General features: G+C 35.8%; 1 protein-coding gene and 1 pseudogene across 18 annotated transcripts in view; both read left to right on the top strand.

The window, feature by feature from the left end:
- ANKS1B (ankyrin repeat and sterile alpha motif domain containing 1B) overlaps nt 1-15,137 on the top strand; it is a 1,131,483-nt gene that overhangs the window by 721,100 nt on the left and 395,246 nt on the right. For 14 of the 17 annotated variants that reach the window (XM_082349568.1, XM_082349580.1, XM_082349581.1 and 11 more), the window contains one exon: nt 9,683-9,789. In XM_082349568.1, the coding sequence (XP_082205694.1) occupies nt 9,683-9,789 (107 nt within the window). The other 3 variants (XM_082349572.1, XM_082349571.1, XM_082349570.1) reach the window with 3 other exon arrangements.
- Nucleotides 1-15,137, top strand: part of LOC309608938 (AP-3 complex subunit sigma-2 pseudogene) — a 510,311-nt pseudogene that overhangs the window by 354,444 nt on the left and 140,730 nt on the right. The window lies entirely within an intron of this gene.

The raw sequence follows: 15,137 nt of genomic DNA, 5'->3' as shown, positions 1-15,137 counted from the left end.
TTTTAGGGATTAGCCAGTTTCTTTTTTTAACTCTTGTCCTGGGGCTCTCCTCTATCCCTTCCTAAATGTCATTTTCCTGTTTAACAAATTTGATAACAGTCACCTCTGCCAATCATTTTACCCATCTTAACTGTTTCATCAATTTCACCCTAGAGGCACCTCATTGAAACAGATAGTGTTTCTCTTTTGCTCATGGAACCTGGAGTCACTTAAGCTGTTTTCTCTAATTCATTCTCCTCTCTATACAGTCACAATAAGAAGCCATGTCTCTAGGTTTTAATTCCTCTAATCTCAATTGACATTTTCTAAGTAGTAAACCAGTTTTCTCCACTGGCCTATAAATTACATGTGTGCAGGGATGTTCAAAGCTATATCCCCACTGCCTAGCAAAATGCTAGGAACAAGAGATACTTTATAAATATTTGTTGAAGAAATCAGTCAATGCTGAAGGAATTAATAAAGTATCAAAAGAAGTATCCTACGCCCTCCCCAATTAACTAGAACCTAATTAAGAAATTATCTGAAATTAATCAGAATATGAATTGCCTTCTACTTTTAAAAGAAAAAATTAATTTTAGAGACCTAAACTGGTATCATGGACTTAATTTAATACAGTTATAACAGTTTTCAGACCATACCCTGGAGTAAGCATACATTTATTTCAGTGGCCTAGGCCTTCAATAGCTACACAATATACAATGAGAATAGTTATGAACATGTCAAAAGTGAGTTAGTATCATCATGCCCTTACCACATAGGGTAGGATATTGGCCTTTGAACTTACTCTTCCCACTGCCTCAAATTCTCTTTTCCTAAATACCAGACAGCTTGTTCCTTCACTACATTCCAGTCTCTGTTCAAATTTCACCTTTTCAGAGGCATTCCTTGACAATTTTGTTTAAGATGAGTCACTTTCTTCTCCTATCATTCTTTATTTCCTTTTCCTACTTTTGAAAAACTTTTAAAACTAAGTTTATTGAAGTATAATTGAACTACAATAAACTGCACATATTTAAAGTGTACAGTATGATGTTTAACAATTAGATACACCTGTGAAACCATCACCGCAATCAAGACAATAAATATCCATCACCTCCAAAAGTTTCCTCATGTTCCTTTATAATCCCTTTCACTCCCCTTCTTTCCACCCCCAGGTATCTATTCTCTGTCAGTATAGGTAAGTTTGCATTCTCTAGAATTTTATGTAAATGGAATCATACAGAATCTACACTGTTCTGGAGGGTCTGGTTTCTTTTACTCTGGAAAATTATTTTGACATTTATTCCGTGTGATGAATGCAACAACTATTTGTTCCTTTTTATTGCTGAGTATTATTACATTGTGCTGGTGTACTACAATTTGTTTATTCACCTGTTGATGGACTTTTAGGCTATTTCCAGTTGTAGGCTATTACAAATAAGGCTGCTATAAACATTCGTATACAAGTCTCTGCATGGCATATGCTTTTATTTATCTTAGGTAAGTACCCAACAGTAGAATAGCTGGGCCATGTAGAAGAGGTATATTTGACTTTTTAAGAAACTATCAGACTATTTCCCAAAGTGGTTGTGCCATTATACATTCCCACCAGCAGTGTGTGAGAGTTCCAGTTGATTCACATCATTGTCAACACTTGGTGTGGTCAGCCTTTTTAAATTTTAGACATTCTAGTAAGTGGTATCACATTATGGTTTTCATTATAGGTTTGCATTTCCTAATATCTAATGATGCTGAACATCTTTTCACACGCATATTTGCCATCCATATGTCTTCTCTGGTGAAATCTCTGTTCAGATCTTTTGCCCATTATAAAAATTGGTTTGTTTCCTTATTACTGAGTTTTGACAGTTCTTTATATATTCTGAATACAAGTCTGTTATCACATGCAATTTGCAAATGTTTTCTTCTAGTCAGCAGTTTGCCTTTTCATTCTTGTAACAGTGTCTTTCAAGGAACGGAATTTTTAAAAAATTTTTCATGAATCCTAATGATCAGTTTTTCTTTTACAATTGTGCTTGTGTTGCCTAACCCAAGTTCAAGATTTTTCCTAAATTAGTTTCCTAAATTTTCTTCTAAAAGTTTTATAGTTTTAGATTTTATATTTAGGCCTATGATTTTTAGCTAATTTTTATATATGGTATGAGATATGAATTGAAATCTGTTTTTCTGCATATGGATCTCTAACTGTTCCAGCATTATTCATTGAAAATTCTCTCCTTTCTCCATAGAATTGCCTTTTCACCTTTGTCAAAAATAAATTGATCTTCTATATGATGTCAATTTCTAAACCCTTTATTCTGTTCTATTGATCTGCATGTCTGTATTAAATCAATACACCACTGTCTTGATGACCATAGCTTTATAGTAAGTCTTGGAGTCAAGAATTGACCTTCTCTAACTTTATTATTCTTTTTCAAAGTTATTTTGTTCATTCTTGGTCCTTTGCATTTCTGTATGAATTTTAGGAGAAGCTTGACAATTTCCACCAAAAAAACCAAAAAACAAAACTCCTCCTGGGATTCTTATTAGGATTACACTGAATCTACAGATAGATTTGGGAAGAACTAACATGTTAACAATTTTGAGTCCTCCAATTCATGAACACAGTATACCTTTCCATTTATTTAGGTCCTATATGATTTCTTGCAGCAATGCTTTGTAATTTTAAGTGTACAAGTCTGGCATGTCTTTTGACAGTTCATTCCTTAGAATTTCATGTTTTTGATGCTATTGTAAATTGTGATTTTTTTATTTCAAGTTCTGATTGTTTATTGTTAGTATATAGAAATACAAATGATTTTCGATATTGATCTTATAGTCCTTATATCTTATATCTTATTGATCTTATATCCTATTGATCTTGTTAATCTCATTTATTCTGTAGCTTTTATGTGAATCTCATGAGATTTTATATACAGATAATCATGTCATATGTGAACATAAACAGTTTTACTTCTTCCTTTCCAACCTGTATGCATGTTATTTATTTTTTGTGATTTATTGTGCTGACTAGAACCTCCAGTACAATGTTAGATAGAAGTGATGAGAGTGGACATCCTTGCCTTGTTTCCTGAACATAGCAAGAAAGCATTCAGTCTTTCATGGTTAAGTGTGGTGCTAGCTATAGGTCATTTATCCCAGAGAAATGTAAACTTATTTTCACATAAAAAACCTATACAAAAATGTTTATAACAGCTTTATTCATAAGAGCCAAAAACTGGAACCAACTCAGATGTCCTTCAATGGCTGAATCATTAAGCAAGCTATCGTACACCAATACCATGGAATAGTCCTCAGCAGTCAAAGGAATGACCTATTGACAAGCAGAATAATTTTTATGGATTTCAAGGGAATCATGCCAAATGAAAAAAAGCCAATCCCAAAGGTATATACTGTATGATTCCATTCATATAATATTCTTGAAATGACAAAATGATAGAGATGGAGAACAGATTAGTAGTTGCCAGAGGTTAAAGAGTGGACAGGGAGAGAGATGGCCATGGCTATGAAAAGATAGCAGAAGGGTTCCTTGTAGTGGTACTGTCTTTATCTTGACTGTAGTGATGGTCACACAATGTGATAAAATTGCATAGAACTAAACATATACACACACAGACAAATGAGTGCATGTAAAACTGGTGAAATATGAATAATAATGGATTTTATCAATGCCAACTATCTGGTTGTGATATACTACCGTTGTACAAGATGTTACCATTGGGGAAAACTGGGTGAGTCTATACAGAATCTCTTTCTTACTGTGTCTTATAACTGCATGAATATACAATTATCTCAAAATACGAACTTTTAAAAAAGAAAATGAAAAGTTGAGCCTAGAGATATCAGGCAAAGAACTGAATAAAATATCGTGTATCCACAGTGTGGACTATTATGCAGCTATTTAGAAGAACAAATTAGAGCTTATTTACTTGTTAGAATTTCATAAAGCTTTGTCAAATGAGAAAAGTAGAGTTCAGAAACGTGTGGTAAGATTCTATTTTTAAGAAACAATATCCAAAAATACCCCTACATATACTTCTCATGCATGTGTGTGTGTATATATATATATATATATATATATGCGTATGTATTTGTACATAGCTGTGAGGTGTGTGTGTGTGTGTGTGTGATTCGGCAATGGATAAATACATGTGAAGATACATACTAGTTTGTTAACATGATTTACCTTGATGAGAGAATGGATGATACAGATGGTTTGGAGGGACTGGGGGAAGGAGTAACCAAGAAAAATAGAAAAAGAAAAAAAAATAGAGCACTAAAAATACTAATACATAAAACAATAACAATGTATTTTGATATGCAATTATGTGTGTGTTTTGTGTTGTTATAAATTTATAGAAAATTTAAGAACTGTTATATTATTTTTATTTTATTATTATTATTCAATAACTGTAAATTATACAGATATAATTTACGTATCATTCAATTCACCCAAAGTGTATAATTCAGTAGTTTGTAGTATATTCAGAGTTGTACAATGATCACCACAGTGAATTTTAAAACATTTTTATCACCCAAAAAGAAACACTATATCCATCAACAGTCATTCCCCTTTTACTCCCAATTCCCCATCCCTATCGCGAGGCAACCACTAATCTATTTTGTTTCTATAGATTTGCCTATTATGGATATTTCATATAAATGGAATCATAAAATATACAGTATTTTGTGACTGGCTTCTTTCACTTAGCACGTTTTCAAGGTTTATCCATGTCGTAGTATCTATCAGCATTTTATTTCTTTTTATTGCCAAATAATATTCCATTTTATGGATATATTACATGGTATTTATTCATTCATGGGTAGAGCCTTGACCATGTGCATAGTCATCCGGGGATGATAATGATTATAGCAGAGTCCTCTTTGTATCTTTCCCTAATCTTTCTGTTAAGCTGTCTGCCTCATTTGGTATCACACTCAGGTATTAGCTTTCCCTAATTGCCAGCTGGATGCTCTCTTGTTTTTGACAATTCCCTTATATACAAATTGCTCCAGAGTCTGCTCCAATTACATTTGGGCAGGAGTAGTTTTTGAGGCCAGTCTTTGAAGTTTGGTCTTACCCCAAGAGGGCATTTCTTAACTATGTCTTTCCCTTGTTCTCTAAAACTATCTGCCTACCATTTAGCTTTAGCTTGTTGTCCTAATGCCTCCTTTTAATCGCTTACCCCAAAATCTCCATTGTTTTTAATAATCACCTTAAGCTTGAACTTCCTCATACTCTATTTCAAATAAAATCAATTCCTTGAGATAGAGCTGTCTGTATTTAAGGACCTTTTGGCAAAATCTTTGAGCCACTGCTCTGGGCACTGGGCAGGGATGGTGGGCACTGGGCAGGGATGGTATCCCCTGGTCTTCTCATCTCAGCCTGCCTTTCTGGACATGCAACCTCAGCCCTACAAGCAAGCTGGAATGAGGGCAATCAGGGCCTCACTATTCTTGGCCTCCCACAAGTAGGATAGAGCTTCCACTTTGTGAATAGAGGCTGCATGGACAAAGGGAGCGCTTGACCTCTCAGCTGTATTCACCAGGAATTTAACTTCTATAACTTGAAGTTGGAGGGTATTAGAAATGCTGCTGGCCTGCCCCTTTAGATAAGATACCATATCCCTTGGATGGGCTGTGAGGAGAGAGGAGCCCATCCTCTTGGGCACACCCACCCAGAGTGGAGCTTCTTTCAAGCTGAGCTAGGGAAGGAAGGATGGGAGGGAACAAGTCATGGCTCAAGTGCCATAGACTCTCTCTGTTCTTACCAAGTTTTAGTAGATTTTCTTGAATAAATCTTTCTTCATCCTCTGTATGTTCTTAGGACAATTTCCAGAGACTTTAAATGGTGGTTTTGTTTTTTATTTATACAATTTTTGCCAGTTATGTTTGTTTGGCTGGGGAGAAGGTCCATGGAGCTCCTCACCTTGCCATTCTGGAAGTGGAACCCCCAGAATTATTTTTTAAAAGACTATGCAAAAGAAATTCCTGGTTTCATCACATACACTGAACTTCAGTTTCCTTACCTGTAAGTGGGGCTAATAATCCACACCACACTGCCTGGAACATAGTAGCCCTGAGTAAGAACTGTTAGTTCTTCTTTCCCTCCTCTTATCTCCCTTTTGGAACTTAAAGAAGTTCTAGTTGAATAAAGAGGCCTGCCCAATAATGTGATGTCATGCTTAAGAATTTTAAGACTCCAAGAAAGTATTACAAGTAAAGTAAGAAATATATGTAAACACTATTTAAAAAGTGATCTTCAGACCCAAACAAGGGTTCTTTCAGTGGTTTGGCTCATGAGAAAATACTTTAACAGAACCAGAAACAGCATGATTCAAGGTCTCATTCTTCTTCCTTCCTCTCCCTCACCACCTCCCCCTACCCCAGTTTCTCCCAATTTACTTCCCCACTGCATTAAAACCTTTCACCAACATATGAGAATTACTGAGTTGAAATTGAATGATTGAATAGTTAAAAGAATACAATTCAGTCAGTCTATATAAAGATTTGTAAAGTGATTAGTAACCAGTATTCTCTCTGAGCTGTTTCTGTACAGCAGCCTGGACCTTGAAATAAGCTCTCTCTCTCTCTCTCTCTCTCTCTCATACTCTCATTCTCACTCTCACTCTCTCTCTCTCTCCTTCTCTCTCTCTTTCTTTTAAGAAATGAAAATCTCATGAAAGCCATTTCCAATGTCATGTGTTCATTCATTTAACAAAGGCAAGTTAATGCCTAGAATGTGTGTAGCACTCTTCTAGGTACTTGGTCCCTGGTTTGCATCTTAGGAGATGAGATGAGATTTGAGGAGCTGGCCAATCAGCATATGCTTTACCAAACCAAAAAATTATTGTCATGTTTGCTCGATCTTTGTGTAACTTATCCATAGCTTAAAATGATCAGGAGGAACAATGTGGATGTGACCCTAGGAGAGGCTGTAATTGATGCCTACCTTTTAACTCTACCGTGTACCAGCTTTAGAGCTGGCCAAGGACAAATAGTGTCTTGCTATCAACTTCTCATATAGGTAATATTGAACAACCTGAATTCCTTAAAACAGATTCCTAAACTGCTACAAACTTTTTGACCTTCTTAAGAGATCTAGAACCCAATCGTTTCTATTTAAAAACCTAGATATCTTCTTTTAAATAAAAAATTCAGAGACTTGAAAAAATTTAAATCTGAAACTAGGAAGATTTTATATAGCTTGGATTGTGAAATGAAAATTACATTATTTGGTTTAGCAGGTGCATAAAGAATCCTTACTACTTTTAATATTAGCAAGACATATTCCTACATTCAAGAAATACATCTTGTACACAAATAACTATAATGTTAGACAAAAAATATTTGTTATAATAGACGGTATGTAAATGCCACTTAAAACATTCCTGTTAGGGGGACTAGAAAGTGTTTCATAAAGGAAATATCATCTGATCCAAAGCCAAAGAAGAGGCATAAATGTGGGGACATAATAAAAGAAACCCAAGTATGTTACAGGCTGCCATTAAAGACCAGCCAGTAATCCCACATGCTTGGAGCACTGGGGGAACGGAAATAAAATTAGAGGATTTGTAGTAATCATGAAGACCCCAAAATGTCATCAAAGGAGTTGGGAGTTTATTTGAAGCCAGTTGAAACCATGCAAGAGTTTCGAAATAAGGAGTGATAATCAAAATTGTCTTAAAGAGATTATTCCGACATCCACGTATAAACTAGATTTTAAAAAATCAGAGGTAAGAAGACGAACACAGAGGCCATAGTTGTATTACACCAGGTGGGCCTGAACTAAGAGAGCAAAATCACACTAGATGTCAGTTCCATAAATATGAAAGAGGAATTCGAATCAAGGAAATGGATGCAAGAGATACTACGATGAGGGATGAGTGGAACTTGGGAACTGATGTCAGCGGTGAGAGAGGGAGTGCAAGATGTTTTGCAGTTTAATGTCTGTGTGCTAGGGAGGTTGACAATGTTCTTCAAAAGAGAAAGGAAACAGAAAGATAAGATTTGGGGAAAGAAGGAAAGTCATGTTTCGTTTATTCAATAAATATTTGCTGAGCACTTACTATGTGCCAGGACTGTTCTGGGGGGATGAGAGTTATCTTTAATTTTTAAAACACTTTATGTGTTAAAGGCAGTGTTCCCAGTCTGTGTGACTCCAAAGGCAGAGCTGGATTGAGTGAGTAGGAGTCAGCCAGGAAGTAAAATACCTTTCTAATAAATGGAGGCTTCTTAATAAGTAGTAAGAGCTCTGTTACAGGCAGTATTCAAGCCTAAATTGGATGATATTCTTACAGGAACATTGTGACAAGGGATTCCTGCATTAAGAGAGAGGGTAGACTAACCGCTCTGCAAGTTCTCTCTCAATCTTAAGTAAGAGTCTATTCGTTCCATGATCTACTCCTATGGGTTCTATTATTAATCTCTGGTTTCTCTCAATTATTAAATAAATTAGTCTGTCTGCCATTCAGTAAAACTCACACATTTACATCTGTTATTCTTAAATTATTTTTGGTTAGGGTTCTTCTTTTTTATAAAAAATTCTACCCAGTAGTGTTACCTCTGTAGCTAATTTAGAATGTCAACCCTGGTAGACTGGGTTATAAATATCAGAGAGGAAAAGGATTTCTTGTGCCTAATAATATTTTTGTTTGGAAGAAGCCTCGCAAACGAGAAATGAATTATCTTGACTTCAAGATTGCGATGCAGTTTCTGTATTTTGCAGCAATTCAAGAAGAAAAAAAATTCCTCAGAGTGGTTCATTTTGATACAGCAAGGTAAAGAAAGAGAATAATTGTTCTCCAAACACTGTAAAGCTTTAGATCAGAAACATTTATCTGTGCTGCATTTAAAAAAAAAGAAAGGGAAGGAAAGGAAAGACGAGCAAAAAGGGAACCTGTCGGGAGCTCCCCTATAAGCTATAGTTAAAGCTTTGCATTTCCTGGTGTTTCTTTTGAAACGTAAAATTCCACAACAAATAGCTCGGTAACGTATAACCAGTATGAAGATTCAATTCAGATTTAAGCACTTTGGTTTGCTTTTGAATCTTGCTATTTTCTGCATTTGTTTTGACTGCTCTCATCATTCAAGATTGACGGTTGGATGGGTGTGTAGGAGGAAGCAGCAGCAGCAGGCTTACAGCTTGCAGACAAAAAAAATCTGCCTTATCTGATGGCTATTATTGAAAATGCGAGGTGTAGCCTGGGCTGGGTAATGAAGGGGAGCGAGCGAGGGGGAGCAAGGAGCATGGAGCTGCATACTGATGAGTGTAGGAGTACTTGATAAAAAGAATTCTGGCTGCTGGCCGTGCATTGCTCGTTGTGGAGTACTCCAACAATCACATAGAATGCAGACCAGCCTAAGCTGACAGCTTGATATGCCTTCTTCTGCTGCCTGGTTTTGGGGGCTGTGTGACGTACTGGTCGGTAGTAAAGATTAATATGTAAGAAATGTGGAGCTAGGATCAAGTCATACTCCACAGCCTGCCTGGCAAACTATGTTTTACTTCTGACTTTGCTCTCTCGCTGAGAACATTAATCTGTCAAGCTGGCGGGCTCCTTTGATAGCAACTTTCCCAGGAGCATGATGTGGCAATGCCACCTCTCAGCCCAGGACTACCGCTATTACCCCGTGGACGGCTACTCCCTGCTTAAACGCTTCCCTCTTCATCCTCTTACAGGACCCAGATGCCCTGTCCAAACAGTGGGACAATGGTTGGAAAGCATTGGGCTACCTCAGTACGAGAACCACCTGATGGCTAATGGATTTGACAATGTGCAGTTTATGGTAAGACGCTTTCTGTGGCCACGGAGCTGCCTTTTGTCTGTCTTTGCTTCTTATGTGTCTTACACGGCTCAGAGGCAGCCTGATTTGCACCAAAACCGGTCAATTTTATATACGTAACCGCATTAGAAAATCGGATGCCCTTAGGACTGAACTTACTGTGTAACATATAGGCACTTGCTGAAAAATGAGATCTATGTGCATCCATATACATGTGTATTATATGAATGAACCGGTGAGAGTACTATTTATAGGCAGTGAAAGAAGATTAAATTTATAGTCTCCCTGTCATTCTTTGTGTGATTTTTATAGATTTGTAATCTCAGAATACCCAGTTAGATTATAGAACTCTTCAGTTAATTCTAGATTCCTAACACATATTGTTTCACTTGCGCATCAGCGTTTAGTAATTAATTAGACAATTTGTTATGTTTACGGTGTGAAGATCATTTTTTTTCCTGATAATTGTTCAATAAGCAGTTTAAATTGTGTGGATGACCTTTAGTTCGTTAGCAAACTGATTCAAATGGTCTATTATAGACAGCTTTCACTTACTTCACAGGCTGATTGAAGAGCAATGAGGTATTGTTTATTACTTTATGTAGAAAACAAACACTTCCATCAATTAACTGTCAATATCTAGAAGGAGAGGATGATGGACTAAGTACATTCATGTACTTCTGAATACTGGTCTGCCTGAAATCTAAACCTGGTATGTGCAAACTTCCCACTGCGAGGAATATAGGTGAGGAAGGAGGATGGGGAAACGTGCAGACCCATAATACAGCTTTCTGATCATTCACATACCTCCCCCAGTGCTCATCAGTTTCCCTTGTTAAGCTACGTCACAGTCCTTATTAGCTTTCTTTGCTTTTAAGGTCCCATCACGCATATTACTGATCCCTAAATTTAGACAGAGCTACATAACATAGGCATGTAGCACAAAATGGCTTGCAGAAACAATTAATAGCTATTTCTAAACAAAATGCTGGGGCTGACACCTGAAGCCTATTAGTAACAAAATTGATAACACAGTACTGAGATAGGCATGTCTTTTTATTTTCATTAGAGATTATTTTCTCCAAGCTTGACTTGACTATTGTAGCTTTGAAAATTATTCAGACTGTTAAACTTCTGCTGCTTCTCCAAAAATGTGTGCCCCCTGAGCTTTTTCTTTTAAAGCTGCATAAATGTTGTAAGACATATGAGCTCTATGTAATTGTATCCATGGAACTCTTTATGAAGCTGTTTTTATAATGAGACCTGCAGCTACTGTTATTTTTCTCATGTTTAAGAATACTGTCACAAATTAGACAGATATTGTGGGTATTAAAATAGGGGAAAAGTGAAATTGCTTCAATTGCTCTAAGAGTCAGGACAGACTGAGCAGAATTAGGACAGACTTAGGACACTAAACAGATGACACTAAGAATTAGAGGAACTATCAAGTAGAATGAAAGTCTTCTCATTGTCGTTATATTTACTGCGCATTTGGATAAGTCTTTATTCTTTCTCCTTATCTCTACTTGAAATAAGACTCTCTCATTCCCACTCCTCAAACCTGTGTCCAAATTTATTCTGGTCCCATGAGAAGTTAGGTAGGTCTTTGGATTCTCTGGATTGTCTGCTTGGAAAATTTTAATTCAGCATAACTTTCCTCTGAATGTTAAACACTTTTGAGTAAATATAATCCCTTTTTGAAAGCCCAATGCAAAGGTTAATCAAACATATTTCTAATAAGCATTTGGAGATCGGAAAAAACATTCATGAATGAAATATGTATAAGCACTCCAAAATGTATCCAGGAGGCAAAAAATCCTGGACATATGTGACAAAACCAAGGTCTGATCTTCTCCATAGATTATTGTCTTTATTTTTTAAATTGCAATTATTGTATATAATTTTTCAGAAATTAAGAAAACATAGTTAATTCAGAATAATCAAATACTTACTACATGAAACAGAATTAACTTTAAAAATTTGAGTTATCATTCAGAGGAGTTAATTATGAAAATGAAGCAAATCATAAAAGTGTCATCAATCATCGCTTTACATGCTGCTGTACACCATTTATTTGCTACTTGTATCATAAAAAAATCAATTTCTATCTCTATAAAAATTATTGATCTCCATAATCTAATTTATTTAATTATGAACTTAGTTAAAGTACACTAATATGATCAGCCAACTTTAAGAAATAGATTTCATTAATGTGGTGAAAAAATCTGTTGGACCTGCTTAATCTGCACTCAGTATCATATTCTAGCTTTTGTTTTTCTTGAAGCACATTCTGACCTGCATTTATTCATCCTGTTGCCTAAGCAACAAGCACCACACTCCTATTAACTATGATGAAGTGCAGGTCTTATTAGCTTTTTAGAACAAGACAGTAGAGACATCAAAAGGATATAATTAATGTTGGTTGAAATATCATAGTACATCCATGCATTGATATATTTTATTTAGGAAACATTCTCAAGAGTTAATTTTCCATTTAATCAATATTCCATTCATGAATATGAGTTTCAAAGGGTTCATATAAGTAACTTTCAAAGTATTTACTGAAAGCCTTACAAATTTTTTTTGTTAACTCTGTTCTATGTTCTCTTACACATAAACACAATATATGGATGATTTATCCACATGGCTATGATTAACTTTAATAAAGATTTCTTACATCAATTTTTAGGCATGGTTAGAAAAGAAGGACCCCCCCCCCATTTATTTTAAAATATTTATCAATCATTGCTTCTCCTTTGGGCTCTTAACACTTATTCTTAATTTTATTGATGTGTCAATTTTTAAAAAATATCTGAAAGTCAGAATTCCAAACTTTTTCTTTATGTAACTGGTCATGGTTTGCAGAATAGTTTTGTACACAGTATTGACATTTATGTAGCCTTAAAAATGTAAAATAAATAGAAATTGGTACAAAGAATAGCTACAAAAGTACATCTGGTCACCTAAGACTTTGGGAAAGTCAGATCTATGTTGCAATCAAAAGTCTGAAACTTCAACACAGAAACCCTTTGTCTAAAGACTTATCCAAGCCCCACTCTACCTGTTCATTCCCTCTGATGTCATATATCATCAGCTCCCATCTAGTTAGGCATGTCTACCTGCTACTCACTAGCCTCTGGGAATGCCACCGTGGTCCTCTGACATCCCACCTGTTTTCCCCAACTTTGCAACATATAGAATGTGTCTGTTTCAACATTACCTTTTTTCTTTTCACTAAGGAGTTTAAGTATGAAGTGATTATTGTACAAAATGCCCATGATGATTTACTTTCTTATTATATATGTTTCTATCATCATGTCTTTTCCTAGTCTGATGACTGCTTCCTAAAATTTGTCTCAAACTATTAATCTCTATTCTTGTCTTGATGACTGCTCATTTGTACTCTCCCTCAACCCTCACAGCTATTTCCTTTCCTTCCCCTCTGTCTTTTATCCTCTAAGATCTAACTCAATTTCTACCTAGTTTGTATAGCTTTTCTTAAGGACTCCAGTCCTTAGCAGCCTCTCTTTTCTCTGATCTCATATAGTGGTTGTATTTGGCATGAAAAATTACATTTGGCATGCCATTATTCACTCTCTAGAATTAGGAGTTAAGCTTTCACTTGTATATATCTTGTCTCCTCAACTAGACTGGAAGCTCTTCAAGTCCAAGTTCTGTGTATTCAATTTCCTTGCCTTTCTCACACTCCTAGCATAATGTTGTGTACATAGAAATCTCCCCATAAAAACTGGATGCACAGCAGATTATTGTAGTTGGACCTCTGGCCTCATTTTTAAACTGGAAGCCTTGTTTTGCCAGTGGGAACATAGAGCGTTAGTACCCTTCTTTCATTCATGCAACAAACACTCAAACATTTTCAATGTGCTAAGGACAGTGTTAATTACTAGGGATATAACAGTAAACAATATATTGTCTTTGACCTCAAGCAGGTTACAGTATTGCTCTCAGACATATCATATTATTTGCATACACATTCCTTCATGTGCTCACACACACACGTGTATACACACACTATATCATGGGGATCTTGCCCCTCATCCTTTTGTATAATCACCATCCTTCAGCATATTACCTACCAGCAATTGTTTTTTCAGAAGCAAATTACAGTAGGCAATAGAAGAGGTAAAATCTATCATAGCATGGAGTAATGGAAAATAAAGATACCAATAACATCAAAACACTGGCAGTGTTATGGTAGATTTGTAGTCCAAAGACTGTATTAAGAAGTTTATATTACTTGGAAAACTGACCCATAGCCTCACCATGTTCTGGCTAACAATCATATTTGTAAACTCTAATCAAAAGGGGGGAAGAATGAAATTATACCAACTTATTTTTTTTAGCATCTCCTGTGTTTTCTAGCAATTGCCATCTAGGTTGACTTGGGGTGCTTTGATCACTGTTAAAATGTTCAAAATGTGCACAGAGTAAGATATAAAAATAATACCTGGAGCCCTACGTGAATTAGCATTTTTGTACACTTGGGTAGGTAGTATTCATAAAGAACTTAGTGAAGGTCAAAGTGAGTACTGCCTATTAGACATTGAAGTGGAGTCACAGAGCTCTAGGAAGTCATCCATTTGAACCAAAGATTTGAACAAGATTGATCTCTTAGTATTTAATTGAAACTTTTTTTCATTTTTGTGGTACATTTTACATGCTAATAGACTTACTTCTTTTCTCCTCTTATAAATAACTCTTCTGTAATAAGAGCCCCATTTGCAGTTGACCTGATAAAAATGACCTTTTGAGTATCTTAGCAGCATATCATGATCCAAGTAAGAAGTTAAACTTGTGAAGCAGAAAAATAAATTGTCTCTAAAGGGTAAGACTAATAACCCCCATGATGTTTTTCTGTTTCAAATATTGTTTAAGAAAATGTTATAAAATTACTGAGATTTAAAGGCGTAAGAGAAATATACCTGTCACACTCCCTACGCCTTCCTTCTGAAACAGGCTAGGCTCTGAGTTGAGTAGGTGGCTTTATATTGAAAGTGCAGCTATAATTTTCTAAACTCATTTAGGCCAGTAGTTACACACCCACTTTTGAAAAAAAATATTTTTCTTTTTCAACTACTGGCATTTAAAATCTGTTGGTAACCAACAGTCAAAGCCAGGAGGGAGTCATTCTTTATCTAGACAACAGCTTAATTACAAGTATAACAGGCAACAGCCTCGCAGCGGCGTGAGAGAGAACTGAAGTAAGACTTCTCGCGCCCACTGTCTCACTTCTGTATGATTCGGTTTACTCACCTGTAAAATCAATGTAATGAGAGGTCCAGGAGAAATGTTCTTTGGGCTTGTTATTTAATATTTTGAGCTCTTTAAAA

The sequence above is a fragment of the Balaenoptera borealis genome (assembly GCF_965194805.1).
Source record: "Balaenoptera borealis genome assembly, chromosome: 13".
Lineage (NCBI taxonomy): Eukaryota > Metazoa > Chordata > Mammalia > Artiodactyla > Balaenopteridae > Balaenoptera > Balaenoptera borealis.
The sequence above is the reverse complement of the archived record's forward strand: the minus strand, read 5'-3'. Positions and strand labels throughout refer to the sequence as shown.